At 57.6% G+C, this 25427-nt stretch overlaps 1 protein-coding gene across 1 annotated transcript in view; it reads right to left on the reverse strand.

The window, feature by feature from the left end:
* Positions 1 to 24357, reverse strand: part of LOC117437817 (phosphatidylserine lipase ABHD16A) — a 32615-nt gene extending 8258 nt beyond the window's left edge. The window contains exons 1-14 of the mRNA XM_034072461.1: positions 24225 to 24357; positions 22896 to 22952; positions 21291 to 21357; positions 19815 to 19901; positions 18878 to 18963; positions 18726 to 18802; positions 17658 to 17762; positions 16682 to 16798; positions 14255 to 14354; positions 10816 to 10879; positions 9376 to 9425; positions 8098 to 8221; positions 5109 to 5213; positions 2985 to 3048 (exon numbers count right to left, since the gene is read on the reverse strand). Coding sequence (XP_033928352.1) covers positions 2985 to 3048; positions 5109 to 5213; positions 8098 to 8221; positions 9376 to 9425; positions 10816 to 10879; positions 14255 to 14354; positions 16682 to 16798; positions 17658 to 17762; positions 18726 to 18802; positions 18878 to 18963; positions 19815 to 19901; positions 21291 to 21357; positions 22896 to 22952; positions 24225 to 24335 — 1214 coding nt within the window. The 5' untranslated portion in view covers positions 24336 to 24357. The remainder of the gene's footprint in view (positions 1 to 2984; positions 3049 to 5108; positions 5214 to 8097; positions 8222 to 9375; positions 9426 to 10815; positions 10880 to 14254; positions 14355 to 16681; positions 16799 to 17657; positions 17763 to 18725; positions 18803 to 18877; positions 18964 to 19814; positions 19902 to 21290; positions 21358 to 22895; positions 22953 to 24224) is intronic.
* Positions 24358 to 25427: the final 1070 nt, after the last annotated feature.

A 25427-nucleotide genomic window follows, 5' to 3' on the forward strand; every position in this document is an offset into this window, starting at 1 on the left:
ATGGGGCTATGGGGGGATCTATGGGGCACTGGGGGGGATCTATGGGGCTATGGGCAGATCTATGGGGCTATGGGGGATCTATGGGGCTATGGGGGGATCTATGGGGCTATGGGGGGGGATCTATGGGGCACTGGGGGGGATCTATGGGGCTATGGGGGATCTATGGGGCACTGGGGGGGATCTATGGGCTATGGGGGGGGATCTATGGGGCTATGGGGGGGATCTATGGGGCTATGGGGGGGAATTATGGGGCTATGGGGGGGGATTCTATGGGGCCACTGGGGGGGATCTATGGGGCTATGGGGGGATCTATGGGGCTATGGGGGGATCTATGGGGGATCTATGGGGCTATGGGGGGATCTATGGGGCACTGGGGGGGATCTATGGGGCTATGGGGGGATCTATGGGGCACTGGGGGGATCTATGGGGCACTGGGGGGATCTATGGGGCTATGGGGGAGCTATGGGGCACTGGGGGGGGTCTATGGGGCACTGGGGGGGATCTATGGGGCCATGGGGGAGATCTATGGGGCACTGGGGGGATCTATGGGGCTATGGGGGGGATCTATGGGCTATGGGGGGGGTCTATGGGGCCTATGGGGGATCTATGGGGCTATGGGGGGGATCTATGGGGCTATGGGGGGGATCTATGGGTGCTATGGGGGGGTCTCTATGGGGCACTGGGGGGGATCTATTGGGGCTATGGGGGGGATCTATGGGCTATGGGGGGATCTATGGGGCTATGGGGGGGATCTATGGGGCTATGGGGGGATCTATGGGGCTATGGGGGGATCTATGGGGCTATGGGGGGGATCTATGGGGCTATGGGGGGGGATCTATGGGGCACAGGGGGGGATCTATGGGGCTATGGGGGGGATCTATGGGGCTATGGGGGGGGATCTATGGGGCACAGGGGGGGATCTATGGGGCTATAGGGGGATCTATGGGGCTATGGGGGGGATCTATGGGGCTATGGGGGGATCTATGGGGCACTGGGGGGGATCCTATGGGCACTGGGGGGGATCTATGGGGCTATGGGGGGGGATCTATGGGGCACTGGGGGGATCTATGGGGCTATGGGGGGATCTATGGGGCACTGGGGGGGATCTATGGGGCACTGGGGGGGATCTATGGGGCTATGGGGGGGATCTATGGGGCTATGGGGGGGATCTATGGGGCTATGGGGGGATCTATGGGGCACGGGGGGGGATCTATGGGGCTATGGGGGGATCTATGGGGCACTGGGGGGGATCTATGGGGCACGGGGGGGGATCTATGGGGCTATGGGGGGATCTATGGGGCTATGGGGGGGATCTATGGGGCTATGGGGGGATCTATGGGGCACTGGGGCGGATCTATGGGGCACTGGGGGAGATCTATGGGGCACAGGGGGGGATCTATGGGGCTATGGGGGATCTATGGGGCTATGGGGGGGATCTATGGGGCTATGGGGGATCTATGGGGCACTGGGGCGGATCTATGGGGCACTGGGGGAGATCTATGGGGCACAGGGGGGATCTATGGGGCTATGGGGGATCTATGGGGCTATGGGGGGGATCTATGGGGCACTGGGGGAGATCTATGGGGCACAGGGGGGATCTATGGGGCTATGGGGGATCTATGGGGCTATGGGGGGGATCTATGGGGCTATGGGGGGATCTATGGGGCACTGGGGGGGATCTATGGGGCTATGGGGGGATCTATGGGGCACTGGGGGGGATCTATGGGGCTATGGGGGGATCTATGGGGCACTGGGGGGGATCTATGGGGCTATGGGGGATCTATGGGGCTATGGGGGGATCTATGGGGCTATGGGGGGGATCTATGGGGCTATGGGGGGATCTATGGGGCACTGGGGGGGGGATCTATGGGGCTAGGGGGGGGATCTATGGGGCACTGGGGGGGTCTATGGGGCACTGGGGGGGATCTATGGGGCACTGGGGGGGTCTATGGGGCACTGGGGGGGGTCTATGGGGCACTGGGGGGATCTATGGGGCTATGGGGGGGATCTATGGGGCTATGGGGGGATCTATGGGGCAGTGGGGGGGATCTATGGGGCTATGGGGGGATCTATGGGGCACTGGGGGGGATCTATGGGGCTATGGGGGGATCTATGGGGCTATGGGGGGGTCTATGGGGCACTGGGGGGATCTATGGGGCTATGGGGGGGTCTATGGGGCACTGGGGGGATCTATGGGGCTATGGGGGGGATCTATGGGGCACTGGGGGGGATCTATGGGGCACAGGGGGGGATCTATGGGGCTATGGGGGGATCTATGGGGCACTGGGGGGGATCTATGGGGCTATGGGGGGATCTATGGGGCTATGGGGGGGATCTATGGGGCTATGGGGGGATCTATGGGGCTATGGGGGGGGTCTATGGGGCTATGGGGGGATCTATGGGGCTATGGGGGGGATCTATGGGGCTATGGGGGGATCTATGGGGCTATGGGGGGGGATCTATGGGGCTATGGGGGGATCTATGGGGCACTGGGGGGGTCTATGGGGCACTGGGGGGGATCTATGGGGCACTGGGGGGATCTATGGGGCTATGGGGGGATCTATGGGGCACTGGGGGGGGATCTATGGGGCACTGGGGGGATCTATGAGGCTATGGGGGGGATCTATGGGGCACTGGGGGGGATCTATGGGGCACAGGGGGGGATCTATGGGGCTATGGGGGGATCTATGGGGCGATGGGGGGGATCTATGGGGCACTGGGGGGGATCTATGGGGCACAGGGGGGGATCTATGGGGCTATGGGGGGATCTATGGGGCACTGGGGGGGATCTATGGGGCTATGGGGGGATCTATGGGGCACGGGGGGGGATCTATGGGGCACTGGGGGGATCTATGGGGCACTGGGGGGATCTATGGGGCTATGGGGGGGATCTATGGGGCTATGGGGGGATCTATGGGGCTATGGGGAGATCTATGGGGCTATGGGGGGGATCTATGGGGCTATGGGGGGGTCCCCACAGGTACCTGCAGAGCTGCTCAGCATTGTTGAGGTTCAGGTGCTCCCGCACGGTCCTGGTCACCAGCTCCCCTGGGGGGCAGGGGGGGGGTTAGGGCTGTTTTGGGGTGTATTTGGGGTGTTTTGGGTGTATTTTGGGTGAATTTGGGGTATTTTGGGTGTATTTGGGGTATTTTGGGTGTATTTGGGTGTATTTGGGTGTATTTTAGGTGTATTTTGGGTGTATTTGGGGTATTTTGGGTGTATTTTAGGTGTATTTGGGGTATTTTGGGTGTATTTGGGGTATTTTGGGTGTATTTTGGGTGTATTTTGGTTGTATTTGGTGTATTTTGGGTGTATTTGGGTGTATTTGGGGTGTATTTGGGGTGTATTTGTGGTATTTTGGGTGTATTTGGGGTGTTTTGGGTGTATTTTAGGTGTATTTTGGGTGTATTTCAGGTGTATTTTAGGTGTATTTTGGGTGTATTTTAGGTGTATTCTGGGTGTATTTGGGTGTATTTGGGGTATTTTGGGTGTATTTGGGGTGTAGTTGGGGTGTTTTAGGTGTATTTTAGGTGTATTTGGGTGTATTTCAGGTGTATTTGGGGTGTTTTAGGTGTATTTCAGGTGTATTTCAGGTGTATTTCAGGTGTATTTCAGGTGTATTTCGGGTGTATTTCAGGTGTATTTTGGGTGTATTTTGGGTGTATTTCAGGTGTATTTCAGGTGTATTTGGGTGTATTTCAGGTGTATTTTGGGTGTATTTGGGTGTATTTCAGGTGTATTTGGGGTGTATTTTGGGTGTATTTCAGGTGTATTTGGGGTGTATTTGGTGTATTTTAGGTGTATTTTGGGTGTATTTCAGGTGTATTTTGGGTGTATTTCAGGTGTATTTTAGGTGTATTTCAGGTGTATTTCGGGTGTATTTGGGTGTATTTCAGGTGTATTTGGGTGTATTTCAGGTGTATTTCGGGTGTATTTCAGGTGTATTTTAGGTGTATTTCGGGTGTATTTCAGGTGTATTTCAGGTGTATTTCAGGTGTATTTGGGTGTATTTCAGGTGTATTTCAGGTGTATTTCAGGTGTATTTTGGGTGTATTTCAGGTGTATTTGGGTGTATTTCAGGTGTATTTCGGGTGTATTTCAGGTGTATTTGGGTGTATTTCAGGTGTATTTCAGGTGTATTTCAGGTGTATTTCAGGTGTATTTCAGGTGTATTTCAGGTGTATTTCAGGTGTATTTCAGGTGTATTTCAGGTGTATTTGGGTGTATTTCAGGTGTATTTCAGGTGTATTTCAGGTGTATTTCAGGTGTATTTCAGGTGTATTTCAGGTGTATTTTGGGTGTATTTCAGGTGTATTTTAGGTGTATTTCAGGTGTATTTGGGTGTATTTCGGGTGTATTTCAGGTGTATTTCAGGTGTATTTCAGGTGTATTTCAGGTGTATTTTAGGTGTATTTCAGGTGTATTTCAGGTGTATTTCAGGTGTATTTTAGGTGTATTTCAGGTGTATTTCAGGTGTATTTTAGGTGTATTTCAGGTGTATTTCGGGTGTATTTCAGGTGTATTTTGGGTGTATTTTGGGTGTATTTCAGGTGTATTTCAGGTGTATTTCAGGTGTATTTCAGGTGTATTTGGGTGTATTTCAGGTGTATTTCAGGTGTATTTGGGGTGTTTTAGGTGTATTTTGGGTGTATTTGGGTGTATTTTAGGTGTATTTCAGGTGTATTTCAGGTGTATTTGGGTGTATTTGGGTGTATTTCAGGTGTATTTCAGGTGTATTTCAGGTGTATTTCAGGTGTATTTCAGGTGTATTTTGGGTGTATTTTAGGTGTATTTCAGGTGTATTTCAGGTGTATTTCAGGTGTATTTTGGGTGTATTTCAGGTGTATTTTGGGTGTATTTCAGGTGTATTTCAGGTGTATTTGGGTGTATTTCAGGTGTATTTCAGGTGTATTTCAGGTGTATTTCAGGTGTATTTTAGGTGTATTTCAGGTGTATTTTGGGTGTATTTCAGGTGTATTTCAGGTGTATTTCAGGTGTATTTTGGGTGTATTTCAGGTGTATTTTGGGTGTATTTCAGGTGTATTTGGGTGTATTTCAGGTGTATTTTGGGTGTATTTCAGGTGTATTTAGGGTGTTGTTGCTCTCACCCCAGCTCCGCGGCAGAACCTTCAGCGCCAGAGGCACCAGGTCATCGAAGGAGGCATCAAGTACAAGAGCTCCAAGCTCCGGGTAGGACATTGCTGCCCATGTGGCTGCAGGAGACCAGTACAACCCAGTACAACCCAGTACAACCCAGTAACACCCAGTAACACCCAGTACAACCCAGTACAACCCAGTAACACCCAGTACAACCCAGTACAACCCAGTAACACCCAGTACAACCCAGTGCAACCCAGTACAACCCAGTACAACCCAGTACAACCCAGTACAACCCAGTGCAACCCAGTAACACCCAGTGCAACCCAGTACAACCCAGTGCAACCCAGTAACACCCAGTACAACCCAGTACAACCCAGTGCAACCCAGTACAACCCAGTACAACCCAGTAACACCCAGTAACACCCAGTACAACCCAGTACAACCCAGTAACACCCAGTACAACCCAGTACAACCCAGTAACACCCAGTACAACCCAGTGCAACCCAGTACAACCCAGTACAACCCAGTACAACCCAGTACAACCCAGTAACACCCAGTAACACCCAGTACAACCCAGTACAACCCAGTAACACCCAGTACAACCCAGTACAACCCAGTAACACCCAGTACAACCCAGTGCAACCCAGTACAACCCAGTACAACCCAGTACAACCCAGTACAACCCAGTGCAACCCAGTAACACCCAGTGCAACCCAGTACAACCCAGTGCAACCCAGTAACACCCAGTACAACCCAGTACAACCCAGTGCAACCCAGTACAACCCAGTGCAACCCAGTAACACCCAGTGCAACCCAGTGCAACCCAGTAACACCCAGTACAACCCAGTGCAACCCAGTAACACCCAGTGCAACCCAGTGCAACCCAGTGCAACCCAGTGCAACCCAGTGCAACCCAGTAACACCCAGTACAACCCAGTGCAACCCAGTGCAACCCAGTGCAACCCAGTAACACCCAGTACAACCCAGTGCAACCCAGTAACACCCAGTACAACCCAGTACAACCCAGTACAACCCAGTACAACCCAGTACAACCCAGTGCAACCCAGTACAACCCAGTAACACCCAGTACAACACAGTACAACCCAGTAACACCCAGTACAACCCAGTAACACCCAGTACAACCCAGTACAACCCAGTACAACCCAGTAACACCCAGTACAACCCAGTACAACCCAGTACAACCCAGTAACACCCAGTATAACCCAGTAGCACCCAGTACAACCCAGTAACACCCAGTACAACCCAGTACAACCCAGTGCAACCCAGTAACACCCAGTACAACCCAGTGCAACCCAGTACAACCCAGTAACACCCAGTATAACCCAGTAGCACCCAGTACAACCCAGTAACACCCAGTACAACCCAGTGCAACCCAGTACAACCCAGTACAACCCAGTACAAACCAGCGCAGCCCCAGTGCCTCCCAGTACACCCCAATGCAGCCCCAGTGCACCCCAATGCACCCCCCCAGTAGCTCCCAGTGCCTCCCAGTCCCTCCCAGTCCCTCCCAGTCCCCCCCAGTACCTCCCAGTCCCTCCCAGTGCACCCCCCCAGTACCCCCCCAGTCCCTCCCAGTCCCCCCCAGTGCCTCCCAGTACACCCCAATGCAGCCCCAGTACCTCCCAGTCCCTCCCAGTCCCTCCCAGTCCCTCCCAGTCCCCCCCAGTACCTCCCAGTGCCCCCCAGTGCATCCCAATGCAGCCCCAGTGCCTCCCAGTGCACCCCCCCAGTACCTCCCATTCCCTCCCAGTCCCTCCCAGTCCCTCCCAGTCCCCCCCAGTCCCTCCCAGTCCCCCCCAGTCCCTCCCAGTCCCCCCCAGTCCCTCCCAGTCAATCCCAGTGCCTCCCAGTACACCCCAATGCACCCCCCCAGTACCTCCCAGTCCCTCCCAGTCCCTCCCAGTCCCTCCCAGTGCCTCCCAGTCCCCCCCAGTCCCCCCCAGTCCCCCCCAGTCCCTCCCAGTCCCTCCCAGTGCACCCCCCCAGTCCCCCCCAGTCCCTCCCAGTCCCTCCCAGTATCTCCCAGTCCCTCCCAGTCCCTCCCAGCCCCTCCCAGTGCCTCCCAGTACACCCCAATGCAGCCCCAGTGCCTCCCAGTGCACCCCCCCAGTCCCTCCCAGTCCCTCCCAGTACCTCCCAGTGCCTCCCAGTACACCCCAATGCAGCCCCAGTACCTCCCAGTGCCTCCCAGTACACCCCAATGCAGCCCCAGTGCCTCCCAGTGCACCCCCCCAGTGCCTCCCAGTGCACCCCCCCAGTCCCTCCCAGTCCCTCCCAGTCCCTCCCAGTGCCTCCCAGTGCCCCCCAGTGCCTCCCAGTGCACCCCAATGCAGCCCCAGTACCTCCCAGTGCCTCCCAGTGCACCCCCCCAGTAGCTCCCACTCCCTCCCAGTCCCTCCCAGTCCCTCCCAGTCCCCCCCAGTCCCCCCCAGTCCCTCCCAGTCCCTCCCAGTCCCTCCCAGTCCCCCCCAGTCCCTCCCAGTCCCTCCCAGTCCCCCCCAGTCCCTCCCAGTCCCTCCCAGTCCCTCCCAGTCCCCCCCAGTCCCTCCCAGTGCCTCCCAGTGCACCCCAGTGCATCCCAATGCAGCCCCAGTGCCTCCCAGTGCACCCCCCCAGTACCTCCCAGTCCCTCCCAGTCCCTTCCAGTGCCTCCCAGTACACCCCAATGCAGCCCCAGTGCCTCCCAGTACACCCCAATGCAGCCCCAGTGCCTCCCAGTGCACCCCCCCAGTCCCCCCCAGTCCCTCCCAGTCCCTCCCAGTAGCTCCCAGTGCCTCCCAGTGCACCCCAATGCAGCCCCAGTACCTCCCAGTGCACCCCCCCAGTACCTCCCAGTCCCTCCCAGTCCCTCCCAGTCCCTCCCAGTCCCCCCCAGTCCCTCCCAGTACCTCCCAGTGCCCCCCAGTGCACCCCAATGCACCCCCCCAGTCCCTCCCAGTCCCTCCCAGTCCCTCCCAGTGCTCCCAGTGCCGGTACCAGTAAAGCCTCCTATGGACCATGCATAGAGGACGATGCTGTGGGGGGGGAACTGAAGCTCCTGCAGCGCAAACCGAACCACAACGTCCATAGCGTTGGCCTCGCTCTGGGGCAGCGGCACCCCCTGCAGGGGTCAGGGGTCAGGGGTCAGCCGAATACACCCCGAATACACCCAAAATACACCCAAAATACACCCGAATACACTCAAAATACACCCAAAATACACCCAAAATACACACAAAATAGACCCAAAATACACCCAAAATAGACCCAAAATACACCCAAAATAGACCCAAAATACACCCAAAATACACCCAAAATACACCCGAAATACACCCAGAATACACCCGAATACACACAAAACACCCCAAATACACCCAAAATACCTCTAAAAAACCCCAAATACACCCCAAAATACAACCCAAATACACCCCAAAGATATCCCAAAATACCCCTAAAACACCCCAAAATACCTCAAAAACACCTCAAATACCCCTAAAACACCTCAAATACACCCAAAACCACCCCCAAATACACCCCAAAACACACCCCAAACACACCCCAAATACACCCCAAAATACCCCTAAAACACCCCAAAATACTTCAAATACACCCCAAAATACACCCCAAATACACCAAATACACCCCAAAACACACCCCAAACACACCCCAAATACACCCCAAAATACCCCTAAAACACCCCAAAATACTTCAAATACACCCCAAAACACACCCCAAACACACCCCAAATACACCCCTAAATACCCCTAAAACACCCCAAAATACCTCAAATACATCCCAAAATACACCTAAAACACCCTAAAACACCCCAAAATACCCCAAAATACCTCAAAAACACCTCAAATACCCCTAAAACACCCCAAAATACCCCTAAAACACCCCAAATACACCCCAAAATACCCCTAAAACACCCCAAAATACACCCTAAAACACCCAAAATACCCCTAAAACACCCCAAATACACCCCAAAATACCCCTAAAACACCCCAAATACACCCCAAAATACACCCTAAAACACCCCAAATACCCCTAAAACACCCCAAATACACCCCAAAATACCCCTAAAACACCCCAAAATACACCCTAAAACACCCCAAATACCCCTAAAACACCCCAAATACACCCCAAAATACCCCTAAAACACCCCAAAATACACCCTAAAACACCCCAAATACCCCTAAAACACCCCAAATACACCCCAAAATACACCCTAAAACACCCCAAAATACCCCAAACCAAAGCCCCTGCCCCACTCACGGTGCTGCCCCCAAAGCCAGGATGGTTCCAGCCCAGGACAGAGTAACCGGCTATGGGGCAGGAAGATATGGGGGGACCCCCTGTGCATTGGGGCCCTATAGGGGGGGGCCCATCTATGGGGCAGGGGGGTCACTTAGGGGTCTGGGCAGCTCATTTATAGGGCAGAGGATCCATCTATGGGGCAGGGGATCCATCTATAGGGCAGAGGGTCCATCTATGGGGCAGGGGGTTCACTTAGGGGTCTGGGCAGTACATCTATAGGGCAGAGGGTCCATCTATGGGGCAGGGGGTTCACTTAGGGGTCTGGGCAGTTTATAGGGCAGAGGATCCATCTATGGGGCAGGGGGTTCACTTAGGGGTCTGGGCAGCTCATCTATAGGGCAGAGCATCCATCTATGGGGCAGGGGGTTCACTTAGGGGTCTGGGCAGTTTATAGGGCAGAGGGTCCATCTATGGGGCAGGGGGTTCACTTAGGGGTCTGAGCAGTACATCTATAGGGCAGAGCATCCATCTATGGGGCAGGGGGGTCACTTAGGGGTCTGGGCAGTTTATAGGGCAGAGGATCCATCTATGGGGCAGGGGGTTCACTTAGGGGTCTGGGCAGCTCATTTATAGGGCAGAGCATCCATCTATGGGGCAGGGGGTTCACTTAGGGGTCTGGGCAGTACATCTATAGGGCAGAGGATCCATCTATGGGGCAGGGGGTTCACTTAGGGGTCTGGGCAGTACATCTATAGGGCAGAGGGTCCATCTATGGGGCAGGGGGTTCACTTAGGGGTCTGGGCAGCTTATAGGGCAGAGGATCCATCTATGGGGCAGGGGGTTCACTTAGGGGTCTGGGCAGTTTATAGGGCAGAGGATCCATCTATGGGGCAGGGGGTTCACTTAGGGGTCTGGGCAGTTCATCTATAGGGCAGAGCATCCATCTATGGGGCAGGGGGTTCACTTAGGGGTCTGGGCAGTACATCTATAGGGCAGAGGATCCATCTATGGGGCAGGGGGGGTCACTTAGGGGTCTGGGCAGTACATCTATAGGGCAGAGGATCCATCTATGGGGCAGGGGGGGGCACTTAGGGGTCTGGGCAGTACATCTATAGGGCAGAGCATCCATCTATGGGGCAGGGGGGTCACTTAGGGGTCTGGGCAGTACATCTATAGGGCAGAGGATCCATCTATGGGGCAGGGGGTTCACTTAGGGGTCTGGGCAGTTCATCTATAGGGCAGAGGATCCATCTATGGGGCAGGGGGGGTCACTTAGGGGTCTGGGCAGTACATCTATAGGGCAGAGGATCCATCTATGGGGCAGGGGGTTCACTTAGGGGTCTGGGCAGTTTATAGGGCAGAGGATCCATCTATGGGGCAGGGGGTTCACTTAGGGGTCTGGGCAGTACATCTATAGGGCAGAGGACCCATCTATGGGGCAGGAGGCTCCATCCCTACCCTCCAATGGGGTACACAAGCAGCCGACCTCGTAGAACCCAGCGTTGCCCTCACAGCAGATGACCTGGGGGGAGACAAGGGGGTTTCAGAGTGCCCCATAGCACCCTATAGAGCCCCATAGTGCCCCATAGTGCCCCATAGCACCCTATAGCGCCCCATAGCACCCTATAGTGCCCCATAGCCCCCATAGCACCCTATAGTGCCCCATAGCACCCTATAGTGCCCCATAGCCCCCATAGTGCCCCATAGTGCCCCATAGCACCCTATAGTGCCCCATAGCCCCCATAGTGTCCCATAGCACCCTATAGTGCCCCATAGCCCCCATAGTGTCCCATAGCCCCCATAGTGCCCCATAGCACCCTATAGTGCCCCATAGCACCCTATAGTGCCCCATAACCCCCATAGTGCCCCATAGCCCCCATAGTGCCCCATAGCACCCTATAGTGCCCCATAGCACCCTATAGTGCCCCATAACCCCCATAGTGCCCCATAGCACCCTATAGCGCCCCATAGTGCCCCATAGCGCCCCATAGCCCCATAGCCCCCATAGTGCCCCATAGCCCCCATAGTGCCCCATAGCCCCCATAGCGCCCCATAGCCCCCATAGCACCCCATAGCCCCCATAGCGCCCCATAACCCCCATAGTGCCCCATAACCCCCATAGCCCCCATAGCCCCCATAGAGCCCCATAGCCCCCATAGCCCCCATAGCCCCCATAGTGCCCCATAGCCCCCATAGCCCCCATAGCCCCCATAGTGCCCCATAGCCCCCATAGCCCCCATAGCCCCCATAGTGCCCCATAGCCCCCATAGCCCCCATAGCCCCCATAGCCCCCATAGCCCCCATAGCCCCATAGCCCCCATAGCCCCCATAGCCCCCATAGCCCCATAGCCCCCATAGCCCCCGTAGCCCCCATAGCCCCCATAGCCCCATAGCCCCCATAGCCCCCATAGCCCCCATAGCCCCCATAGTGCCCCATAGTGCCCCATAGCCCCCATAGCCCCCATAGCCCCATAGCCCCCATAGTGCCCCATAGCCCCCATAGCCCCCATAGCCCCATAGCCCCCATAGCGCCCCATAGCCCCCATAGCCCCATAGCCCCCATAGTGCCCCATAGCCCCCATAGCGCCCCATAGGCCCCCATAGCACCCCATAGGCCCCATAGCCCCCATAGTGCCCCATAGCCCCATAGCCCCCATAGCCCCCATAGTGCCCCATAGCCCCCATAGGCCCCCATAGCCCCCATAGTGCCCCATAGGCCCCCATAGCCCCCATAGTGCCCCATAGCCCCATAGCCCCCATAGCCCCATAGCCCCCATAGCCCCCATAGCCCCATAGCCCCCATAGTGCCCCATAGCCCCCATAGCCCCATAGCCCCCATAGTGCCCCATAGCCCCCATAGCGCCCCATAGTGCCCCATAGCCCCCATAGGCCCCCATAGTGCCCCATAGCCCCCATAGCCCCCATAGCCCCATAGTGCCCCATAGCCCCCATAGTGCCCCATAGCCCCCATAGTGCCCCATAGCCCCATAGCCCCCATAGCCCCCATAGGCCCCCATAGTGCCCCATAGCACCCCATAGTGCCCCATAGCCCACATAGTGCCCCATAACCCCCATAGCCCCCATAGTGCCCCATAGCCCCATAGCCCCCATAGCCCCCATAGGCCCCCATAGTGCCCCATAGCCCCATAGCCCCCATAGCCCCATAGCCCCCATAGCCCCCATAGCCCCATAGCCCCCATAGTGCCCCATAGCCCCCATAGCCCCATAGCCCCCATAGTGCCCCATAGCCCCCATAGCGCCCCATAGTGCCCCATAGCCCCCATAGGCCCCCATAGTGCCCCATAGCCCCCATAGCCCCATAGTGCCCCATAGCCCCCATAGTGCCCCATAGCCCCCATAGTGCCCCATAGCCCCATAGCACCCCATAGTGCCCCATAGCCCCATAGCCCCCATAGTGCCCCATAGCGCCCCATAGGCCCCCATAGCCCCCATAGCGCCCCATAGGCCCCCATAGTGCCCCATAGCCCCCATAGTGCCCCATAGCCCCCATAGCCCCCATAGCGCCCCATAGTCCCCATAGTGCCCCATAACCCCCATAGTGCCCCATAGTGCCCCATAGCCCCCATAGCCCCATAGCCCCCATAGCCCCCATAGTGCCCCATAGCCCCCATAGCCCCCATAGTGCCCCATAGCCCCATAGCCCCCATAGCCCCCATAGCCCCATAGCCCCCATAGCCCCCATAGTGCCCCATAGCCCCATAGCCCCATAGTGCCCCATAGCCCCCATAGCCCCCATAGTGCCCCATAGCCCCCATAGCCCCATAGCCCCTATAGCCCCCATAGCCCCCATAGGACCCCATAGTGCCCCATAGCCCCCATAGCCCCATAGTGCCCCATAGTGCCCCATAGCGCCCCATAGCCCCCATAGCCCCCATAGTGCCCCATAGCCCCCATAGCCCCCATAGTGCCCCATAGCCCCCATAGCCCCCATAGTGCCCCATAGCCCCCATAGCCCCCATAGCCCCCATAGCACCCCATAGAGCCCCATAGCACCCTATAGCACCCCATAGCCCCCATAGTGCCCCATAGCCCCCATAGCCCCATAGCCCCCATAGCCCCCATAGTGCCCCATAGCCCCCATAGCCCCATAGCCCCCATAGCCCCCATAGTGCCCCATAGCCCCCATAGTGCCCCATAGCCCCCATAGTGCCCCATAGCCCCCATAGCCCCATAGCCCCCATAGCCCCCATAGTGCCCCATAGCCCCCATAGCCCCATAGCCCCCATAGCCCCCATAGTGCCCCATAGCCCCCATAGCCCCCATAGTGCCCCATAGCCCCCATAGCCCCCATAGTGCCCCATAGCCCCCATAGCCCCCATAGCCCCCATAGTGCCCCATAGGCCCCCATAGCCCCCATAGTGCCCCATAGCCCCATAGCCCCATAGCGCCCCATAGTGCCCCATAGCCCCCATAGTGCCCCATAACCCCCATAGCCCCATAGCCCCCATAGCCCCATAGCCCCCATAGCCCCCATAGCCCCCATAGCCCCCATAGTGCCCCATAGCCCCCATAGCACCATAGCCCCCATAGCCCCCATAGCCCCATAGCACCCTATAGCACCCCATAGCCCCATAGCCCCATAGCACCCTATAGCGCCCCATAGCCCCATAGCGCCCCATAGCACCCTATAGCGCCCCATAGCCCCCATAGCCCCCATAGCCCCCATAGTGCCCCATAGCCCCATAGCCCCCATAGCCCCATAGTGCCCCATAGCCCCCATAGCCCCATAGCCCCATAGCCCCCATAGCCCCATAGCCCCATAGCCCCCATAGCCCCATAGTGCCCCATAGCCCCATATCCCCCATAGTGCCCCATAGGCCCCATAGCCCCCATAGCCCCCATAGCCCCATAGCCCCTATAGGTCCCCATAGCTCACCAGGGTGCTGCCGTGGGGCCCAGGCCGCTGCCGTCGGTCAATGAACATGGCGTCGATCTCGTTGCCATCACAGGCCAAGAGCTTCGCGCGCTGCCCCCCCCCACTGCGGGACAGGGGTCAGGGGGGTCAGGGGGGGGTCAGGGGGGGGTCAGGGGGGGGTTAGGGGTGGATTTGGGGTGGTTTGGGTCATTTTTTGGGTGTTTTCAGGTGTTTTCGGGTGTTTTGGGGCAGTTTTCAGGTGTATTTGAGCTGTTTTCAGGTGTTTTCGGTCAGTTTTTGGGGTGTTTCCGGTGTATTTGGGGTGTATTTGGTGTGTTCCGGGTGTATTTTGGGTGTATTTGCTGTGTTTTCAGGTGTATTTGGGCTGTTTTCAGGTGTTTTCAGGTGTTTTCGGTCAGTTTTCAGGTGTTTTCAGGTGTATTTGGTGTGTTTTCAGGTGTTTTCGGGTGTTTTCGGGTGTTTTTGGTCAGTTTTCAGGTGTATTTCGGGTGTATTTTGGGTGTATTTGCTGTGTTTCCGGGTGTATTTTGGGTGTATTTGGTGTGTTTTCAGGTGTTTTTGGGTGTTTTTGGGTGTTTTCAGGTGTATTTTGGCTGTACTTGCTGTGTTTCAGGTGTATTTTGGGTGTATTTTGGGTGTATTTTGGGTGTATTTGCTGTGTTTCAGGTGTATTTTGGGTGTATTTGCTGTGTTTTCGGGTGTATTTTGGGTGTATTTCAGGTGTATTTGGGTCTCTCACCTCCTCCACCAGCCTGGCCTGCCCCTGCAGCAGTGATGGCAGTTTTCAGGTGTTTTCGGGTGTATTTTGGGTGTATTTGCTGTGTTTTCGGGTGTATTTTGGGTGTATTTTGGGTGTGTTTCAGGTGTATTTTGGGTGTATTTCAGGTGTATTTGGGTCTCTCACCTCCTCCACCAGCCTGGCCTGCCCCTGCAGCAGTGATGGCAGTTTTCAGGTGTTTTCGGGTGTATTTTGGGTGTATTTGCTGTGTTTTCGGGTGTATTTTGGGTGTATTTTGGGTGTGTTTCAGGTGTATTTTGGGTGTATTTCAGGTGTATTTGGGTCTCTCACCTCCTCCACCAGCCTGGCCTGCCCCTGCAGCAGTGATGGCAGTTTTCAGGTGTATTTTGGGTGTATTTGCTGTGTTTTCAGGTGTTTCAGGTGTATTTTGGGTGTGTTTCAGGTGTTTTCAGGTGTATTTTGGGTGTATTTCAGGTGTATTTTGGGCTGTATTCAGGTGTATTTGGGTCTCTCACCTCCTCCACCAGCCTGGCCTGCCCCTGCAGCAGTGATGGCAGTTTTCAGGTGTTTTCAGGTGTATTTTGGGTGTATTTGCTGTGTTTTCGGGTCAGTTTTCAGGTGTTTTCAGGTGTATTTTGGGTGTGTTTTCGGGTGTATTTTGGGTGTATTTAGTGTGTTTTCGGGTCTCTCACCTCCTCCACCAGCCTGGCCTGCCCCTGCAGCAGTGATGGCAGTTTTCAGGTGTATTTTGGGTGTTTTCAGGTGTATTTTGGGTGTATTTCAGGTGTTTTCAGGTCTCTCACCTCCTCCACCAGCCTGGCCTGCCCCTGCAGCAGTGATGGCAGTTTTCAGGTGTTTTTGGGGCTGTTTTCAGGTGTTTTCAGGGGTCAGTTTTCAGGTGTATTTTGGTCAGTTTTTGGGGTGTATTTTGGGTGTATTTCAGGTGTTTTCGGGTCTCTCACCTCCTCCACCAGCCTGGCCTGCCCCTGCAGCAGTGATGGCAGTTTTCAGGTGTTTTCAGGTGTATTTTGGGTGTATTTTGGGTGTATTTGGGCTGTATTTTGGGTGTGTTTCAGGTGTTTTCAGGTCTCTCACCTCCTCCACCAGCCTGGCCTGCCCCTGCAGCAGTGATGGCAGTTTTCAGGTGTTTCAGGTGTATTTTGGGTCAGTTTTCAGGTGTTTCGGGTGTATTTTGGGTGTTTTTGGTGTATTTCAGGTGTATTTTGGGTGTATTTCAGGTGTATTTGGGTCTCACCTCCTCCACCAGCCTGGCCTGCCCCTGCAGCAGTGATGGCAGTTTTCAGGTGTATTTTGGGTGTATTTCGGGTGTATTTTGGGTGTATTTAGTGTGTTTTCAGGTCTCTCACCTCCTCCACCAGCCTGGCCTGCCCCTGCAGCAGTGATGGCAGTTTTCAGGTGTTTTCAGGTGTATTTTGGGTGTATTTGCTGTGTTTTTGGGTGTATTTGGGTGTATTTGGGTGTATTTTGGGTGTATTTAGTGTGTTTTCAGGTCTCTCACCTCCTCCACCAGCCTGGCCTGCCCCTGCAGCAGTGATGGCAGCAGTATTTTGGGTGTATTTGCTGTGTTTTCAGGTGTTTTCAGGGGTCAGTTTTCAGGTGTTTTCGGGTGTATTTTGGGTGTATTTGGGCTGTATTTTGGGTGTATTTCAGGTGTATTAGGGTCTCTCACCTCCTCCACCAGCCTGGCCTGCCCCTGCAGCAGTGATGGCAGCAGCAGCTTCTGCAGCAGCCGAACTGACCCCGGGAACAGCATCCTCCGGCCCAGGGTGTGCGCCAGGACCAGGCTGGGGGCGGGGCCAGCGCAGGCCACGCCCACGGGAGGCGGAGTCAGCGCCAGGCTCCACCCCCTCCCCTTGGGGGCGTGGCCACGTGACAGTAACCCCGCCCCTTTATAAGCTCCACCCCCTCCCCTTGTGGGCGTGGCTTTAACCTCCCCCAACCAATCCCCTGCCACCATGGCCATAGGTCCCACCCCCTCCTTGTGGGCGTGGCCACGTGGCAGTAACCCCGCCCCTTTATAAGCTCCACCCCCTTCCTTGTGGGCGTGGCCACGTGACACTAACCCCGCCCCTTTATAAGCTCCACCCCCTCCCCTTGTGGGCGTGGCCACGTGACAGTAACCCCGCCCCTTTATAAGCTCCACCCCCCTCCCCTTGTGGGCGTGGTCACGTGGCAGTATCCCCGCCCCTTTATAGGCTCCACCCCCTCCCATTGGGGGCGTGGCCAGGGGCTCCCATCCCAAGCCCCCATCAAGCCCCGCCCCCCTAAACCCCACCCACATCCGACCCCGCCCTCCTCAAGCCCCACCCCCTCAAGCCCCGCCCCCTTCAGGCCACACCCTCCTCAAGCCCCGCCCACCCCTCAAGCCCCGCCCCCTTCAGCCCCCACCCCCCTCAAGCACCACCCATTCAGGTCCCGCCCACCCCTCAAGCCCCGCCCACCTATCAAGCCCCGCCCATTCAGGCCCCGCCCACCCCTCAAGCCCCGCCCCCTTCAGCCCCCAACCCTCCTCAAGCCCCACCCATTCAGGCCCCGCCCACCCCTCAAGCCCCGCCCCCTCCAGGCCCCGCCCACCCCTCAAGCCCCGCCCACCCCTCAAGCCCCGCCCCCCTGCAGGCCCCGCCCACCCCAAGCCCCGCCCACCTGGCCAGCCTGCAGGGCACCTTGCGCAGAGCCCCCAGGAAGCCCCGTGCAGACCCGCGGTGCCGGGGGGGGGTGCGGAGCAATGGAACAGCCCGAGAGCCTCCCCTGCGGGGGGGGTAATGGGGGTCAATGGGGGTCAATGGGGGTCAATGGGGATGGGGGGGCAATGGGGGTCAATGGGGGTCAATGGGGGTCAATGGGGATGGGGGCGTCAATGGGGGTCAATGGGGATGGGGGGGTCAATGGGGGTCAATGGGGATGGGGGGGCAATGGGGGTCAATGGGATGGGGGGGTCAATGGGGATGAGGGGGGGTCAATGGGGATGGGGGGTCAATGGGGGTGGGGGGTCAATGGGGATGGGGGGGGTCAATGGGGATGGGGGGGGCAATGGGGATGGGGGGTCAATGGGGATGGGGGGGGTCAATGGGGATGGGGGTCAATGGGGGTCAATGGGGATGGGGGGTCAATGGGGATGGGGGTCAATGGGGGTCAATGGGGATGGGGGGTCAATGGGGATGGGAGGTCAATGGGGATGGGGGGGTCAATGGGGATGGGGGATCAATGGGGATGGGGGGTCAATGGGATGAGGGGGGGTCAATGGGGATGGGGGGTCAATGGGGATGGGGGGGTCAATGGGATGGGGGGTCAATGGGGATGGGGGGTCAATGGGATGAGGGGGGGTCAATGGGGATGGGGGGTCAATGGGGATGGGGGCATCAATGGGGGTCAATGGTGGTCAATGGGGATGGGGGGTCAATGGGGATGGGGGGTCAATGGGATGGGGGGGGTCAATGGGGATGAGGGGGGGTCAATGGGGATGGGGGGGTCAATGGGATGGGGGGGGGTCAATGGGGATGGGAGGTCAATGGGGATGGGGGGGGTCAATGGGATGGGGGGGTCAATGGGGATGGGGGGGTCAATGGGGATGGGGGCATCAATGGGGATGGGGGGGTCAATGGGGATGGGGGTCAATGGGATGGGGGGTCAATGGGGATGGGGGCATCAATGGGGATGGGGGGGGCAGTAGTTATGGGGGGGCAGTAGTTATGGGGGGGGGGCTGGGCTCACCATGGGGCCCCGGTGCTGTCCCAACGGAAGTCAATGGGCCAGCTCCTGAAGTCGAAGCTGTACTGGGCCAGTTTGCGCTATGGGGAGAGCAGGAGCTATGGGGTGAGACCCTCAGACCCATAGAATCTATGGGGCAGGGGGTCAGGTCCCACCTTGGTCTCGGGGGTGCCCAGGCGGTGACTGTCCTCCAGCACTGAGATGAACTCCACGTACTGGGGGTTGCTCCAGCGCCCGATGCCTATGGGGCAGACCCACATAATGGGGTGACCCACATAATGGGGTGACCCACACAATGGGGCAGACCCACACAATGGGGTGACCCACACAATAGGGTGACCCACACAATGGGGTGACCCACACTATGGGGTGCCCCACACAATGGGGCAGACCCACACAATGGGGTGACCCACACAATGGGGCAGACCCACATAATGGGGTGACCCACACAATGGGGTGACCCACACAATGGGGTGACCCACACAATGGGGCAGACCCACATAATGGGGTGACCCACACAATGGGGCAGACCCACACAATGGGGTGACCCACACAATGGGGCAGACCCACACAATGGGGTGACCCACACAATGGGGCAGACCCACATAATGGGGTGACCCACACAATGGGGTGACCCACACAATGGGGTGACCCACACAATGGGGTGACCCACACTATGGGGCAGACCCACACAATGGGGCAGACCCACACCATGGGGTGACCCACACAATGGGGCAGACCCACATAATGGGGTGACCCACACAATGGGATGACCCACACAATGGGGCAGACCCACATAATGGGGTGACCCACACAATGGGGCAGACCCACACAATGGGGTGACCCACACAATGGGGTGACCCACACAATGGGGCAGACCCACACAATGGGGTGACCCACACAATGGGGCAGACCCACATAATGGGGTGACCCACACCATGGGGTGCCCCACACATAGGGGGTGCTGGGACCCACACAATGGGGTGACCCACACAATGGGGTGACCCACACTATGGGGTGCCCCACATAATGGGGTGACCCACACAATGGGGTGCCCCACACATAGGGGGTGCTGGGACCCCCATCTCTCACCTCGCAGACACGCCACCCCCGCCAGCAGCAGCACGATGGTAGCGGCGCAATGGGACATGGGGATCACACGGGACATGGTCAGCAGCCCTATGGGGCAATGGGGGCGCTATGGGGCAAGGGCTGAGTGCCCCATAGCGCACAGTGGGGCTACTGGTGAGAGCCATAGAGTGACCCATAGGGACCCATAGTGACCCACTGACACCCCATAGACACCCCATAGACACCCAACCCAGACCCACAGTGACCCACAGTGACCCATAGGGACCCACTGACACCCCATAGACACCCAACCCTGACCCATAGTGACCCATAGTGACCCACTGACACCCCATAGACACCCAACCCTGACCCATAGTGACCCATAGTGACCCACAGTGACCCACTGACACCCCATAGACACCCAGCCCTGACCCACAGTGACCCCTAGTGACCCACAGTGACCCACTGACACCCCATAGACACCCAACCCTGACCCATAGTGACCCACTGACACCCCATAGACAACCAGCCCTGACCCATAGTGACCCATAGGGACCCACAGTGACCCACTGACACCCCATAGACACCCAACCCAGACCCACAGTGACCCACTGACACCCCATAGACACCCATAGTGCCCCACAGTGCCCCGTAGACACCCCATAGACACCCATAGTGCCCCACAGTGCCCCGTAGACACCCCATAGACACCCATAGTGCCCCACAGTGCCCCATAGACACCCCATAGACACCCCACAGTGCCCCATAGACACCCCATAGACACCCATAGTGCCCCACAGTGCCCCACAGACACCCCATAGACACCCATAGTGCCCCACAGTGCCCCATAGACACCCCATAGACACCCATAGTGCCCCATAGACACCCCATAGACACCCCATAGACACCCACAGTGCCCCATAGACACCCCATAGGCACCCCATAGACACCCCATAGACACCCATAGTGCCCCATAGACACCCCATAGACACCCATAGTGCCCCATAGACACCCCATAGACACCCATAGTGCCCCACAGTGCCCCATAGACACCCCATAGACACCCATAGTGCCCCACAGTGCCCCATAGACACCCCATAGACACCCATAGTGCCCCACAGTGCCCCACAGACACCCCATAGACACCCATAGTGCCCCACAGTGCCCCACAGTGCCCCATAGACACCCCATAGAAACCCATAGCGCCCCATAGACACCCCATAGACACCCATAGTGCCCCACAGTGCCCCATAGACACCCCATAGACACCCATAGTGCCCCACAGTGCCCCATAGACACCCAAAGTGCCCCATAGACACCCCATAGACACCCACAGTGCCCCATAGACACCCCATAGACACCCATAGTGCCCCATAGACACCCCATAGACACCCATAGTGCCCCACAGTGCCCCATAGACACCCATAGTGCCCCACAGTGCCCCATAGACACCCCATAGACACCCATAGTGCCCCATAGACACCCCATAGCCCCTACCTTTGCGGTACAGGTAGAACACAGCCAGTGGTGATGCATAGTAGGAGATGGACCAGAGCACCGAGGCCTGGGGGGGATCCATAGGGGTCCATAGGGATCCATAGGGGTCCATAGGGATCCATAGGGATCAATTGGGGTCCATAGGGATCCATGGGGGGATCCATGGGCATCAATTGGGGTCCATAGGGATCCATGGGGGGATCCATAGGGATCCATAAGGATCAGTTGGGGTCCTTAGGGGTCCATAGGGGGATCCATAGGGATCAATTGGGGTCCATAGGGGTCCATAGGGGGATCCATAGGGGTCCATAGGGATCCATGGGGGGATCCATAGGGATCAATTGGGGTCCATAGGGGTCCATAGGGGGATCCATAGGGATCAATTGGGGTCCATAGGGATCCATGGGGGGATCCATAGGGATCAATTGGGGTCCATAGGGGTCCATAGGGGGATCCATAGGGATCAATTGGGGTCCATAGGGGTCTATAGGGGGATCCATAGGGGTCAATTGGGGTCCATAGGGGGATCCATAGGGGTCCATAGGGGGATCCATAGGGGTCCATAGGGATCCATAGGGGGATCCATGGGGATCAATTGGGGTCCATAGGGATCCATGGGGGGATCCATAGGGATCAATTGGGGTCCATAGGGGTCCATGGGGGGATCCATAGGGATCAATTGGGGTCCATAGGGGGATCCATAGGGATCAATTGGGGTCCATAGGGGTCCATAGGGGGATCCATAGGGGTCCATAGGGATCCATAGGGGGATCCATAGGGATCAATTGGTGTCCATAGGGGTCCATGGGGGGATCCATAGGGGTCCATAGGGATCCATAGGGGGATCCATAGGGATCAATTGGGGTCCATACGGGTCCATAGGGGGATCCATAGGGATCAATTGGGGTCCATACGGGTCCATAGGGGGATCCATAGGGATCAATTGGGGTCCATAGGGGGATCCATAGGGATCAATTGGGGTCCATACGGGTCCATAGGGGGATCCATAGGGATCAATTGGGGTCCATAGGGGTTCATAGGGGGATCCATAGGGATCAGTTGGGGTCCATAGGGGTCCATAGGGGGATCCATAGGGGTCAATTGGGGTCCATAGGGGGATCCATAGGGGTCAATTGGGGTCCATAGGGGGATCCATAGGGGTCCATAGGGATCCATAGGGGGATCCATAGGGATCAATTGGGGTCCATAGGGGTCCATAGGGGGATCCATAGGGGTCCATAGGGGTCCATAGGGGGATCCATAGGGATCAATTGGGGTCCATAGGGATCCATGGGGGGATCCATAGGGATCAATTGGGGTCCATAGGGGTCCATAATGATCCATAGGGGGATCCATAGGGATCAATTGGGGTCCATAGGGATCCATAGGGGGATCCATAGGGATCAATTGGGGTCCATAGGGATCCATAGGGGGATCCATGGGCATCAATTGGGGTCCATAGGGATCCATGGGGGGATCCATAGGGATCCATAAGGATCAATTGGGGTCCATAGGGGTCCATAGGGGGATCCATAGGGGTCCATGGGGGGATCCATAGGGATCAATTGGGGTCCATAGGGATCCATAGGGGTCCCCCCATCTCACCAGTGCCAGGACACTGTCCGTGTGCTTCTCCAGCCCCCGCGGCTGGTAGTAGGAATCCTGCAATGGGAATGGGGTTACTGGGATGGGAATGGGGTTACTGGGATGGGAATGGGGTTACTGGGATGGGAATGGGGTTACTGGGATGGGGTTACTGGGATGGGAATGGGGTTAATGGGATGGGGATGGGGTTACTGGGATGGGGTTACTGGGATGGGAATGGGGTTACTGGGATGGGAATGGGGTTACTGGGATGGGAATGGGGTTACTGGGATGGGGTTACTGGGATGGGAATGGGGTTAATGGGATGGGGATGGGGTTACTGGGATGGGGTTACTGGGATGGGAATGGGGTTACTGGGATGGGAATGGGGTTACTGGGATGGGAATGGGGTTACTGGGATGGGGATGGGGTTACTGGGATGGGGATGGGGTTACTGGGATGGGGATGGGGTTACTGGGATGGGAATGGGGTTACTGGGATGGGAATGGGGTTACTGGGATGGGGATGGGGTTACTGGGATGGGGATGGGGTTACTGGGATGGGGATGGGGTTACTGGGATGGGGATGGGGTTACTGGGATGGGAATGGGGTTACTGGGATGGGAATGGGGTTACTGGGATGGGGTTACTGGGATGGGGATGGGGTTACTGGGATGGGGTTACTGGGATGGGGTTAATGGGATGGGGATGGGGTTACTGGGATGGGGATGGGGTTACTGGGATGGGGTTACTGGGATGGGGTTACTGGGATGGGAATGGGGTTACTGGGATGGGAATGGGGTTACTGGGATGGGGTTACTGGGATGGGGATGGGGTTACTGGGATGGGGATGGGGTTACTGGGATGGGAATGGGGTTACTGGGATGGGGTTACTGGGATGGGAATGGGGTTACTGGGATGGGGTTACTGGGATGGGGATGTGGTTACTGGGATGGGAATGGGGTTACTGGGATGGGGTTACTGGGATGGGGTTACTGGGATGGGAATGGGGTTACTGGGATGGGGTTACTGGGATGGGGTTACTGCAGAGGGGGGGTCCCACCGCCACCGTCTCCATGACAACGCCGTCCCCCCCCCCGCTGCTCCTCGCACCCCCCCCGCCGCTGTCACCATGACAACCCCGTTCCCCCCCCCCCCCCGTTGCACGCACCCAGCTCCGCTCCCCGCCGCTGTTCCCGGTTCCCCCCCCCCCCCCCGCCGCTGTCACCATGACAACGCCGTCCCCCCCCCCCCCCCGTTGCACGCACCCAGCTCCTCTCCCCCCCCCCCCCCCCGCCGCTGTCACCATGACAACGCCGTTCCCCCCTCCCCCCCCCGCTGTCCCACGCACCCAGCTCCTCTCCCCGCCGCTGTTCCCGGTTCCTTCCCCTCCCCCCCCCGCTCCCGTCCGATGGACTCGGTAGAGCCGCGGGCCCAGGACGCAGCTCAGCAGCTTCGCCATAGCGGAAGCGGGGGGAGGGACTTCCGGTGCCGCTACGGCGGCCGGTAAGGGGGGGGACGGACAGCGGGGGGCGGTAGGACCCAGCGGCGGTGGGCGGGGCCAGAGCGGCAGGGGGAGGGGCGAGAGGGGCAGGGGGCGGGGCCAGAGCGGCAGGGGGCGGGGCGAGAGCGGCAGGGGGCGGGGCGAGAGCGGCAGGGGGCGGGGCGTGAGCGGCAGGGGGCGGGGCGTGAGCGGCAGGGGGCGGGGCGAGAGCGGCAGGGGGCGGGGCGAGAGCGGCAGGGGGCGGGGCGAGAGCGGCAGGGGGCGGGGCGAGAGCGGCAGGGGGCGGGGCGAGAGCGGCAGGGGGCGGGGCGAGAGCGGCAGGGGGCGGGGCGAGAGCGGCAGGGGGCGGGGCGAGAGCGGCAGGGGGGCGCAGTGCGCAGGCGCAGAACGGCATGTACAGGCTCTCATTGCACACCCATTGTACACTCATTGTACACTCATTGTACACTCATAGCACACCCATTGCACACTCATTGTACACCCATTGCACACTCATTGCACACTCATTGTACACTCATTGTACACTCATTGTACACTCATTGTACACCCATTGCACACCCATTGCACACTCATTGCACACTCAGTGCACACTCATTGTACACCCATTGTACACTCATTGTACACTCATAGCACACCCATTGCACACTCATTGCACACTCAGTGCACACTCATTGTACACCCATTGTACACTCATTGCACACCCATTGCACACCCATTGCACACCCAGTGCACACCCATTGTACACCCATTGTACACTCATTGTACACTCATTGTACACTCATTGTACACCCATTGCACACCCATTGCACACTCATTGCACACTCAGTGCACACTCATTGCACACCCAGTGCACACCCATTGCACACCCATTGTACACTCATTGTACACTCATAGCACACCCATTGCACACTCATTGCACACTCATTGTACACTCATTGTACACTCATTGTACACCCATTGCACACCCATTGCACACTCATTGCACACTCAGTGCACACTCATTGCACACCCAGTGCACACCCATTGCACACCCATTGTACACTCATTGTA

Source organism: Melopsittacus undulatus, chromosome 28 (assembly GCF_012275295.1).
Source record: "Melopsittacus undulatus isolate bMelUnd1 chromosome 28, bMelUnd1.mat.Z, whole genome shotgun sequence".
Lineage (NCBI taxonomy): Eukaryota > Metazoa > Chordata > Aves > Psittaciformes > Psittaculidae > Melopsittacus > Melopsittacus undulatus.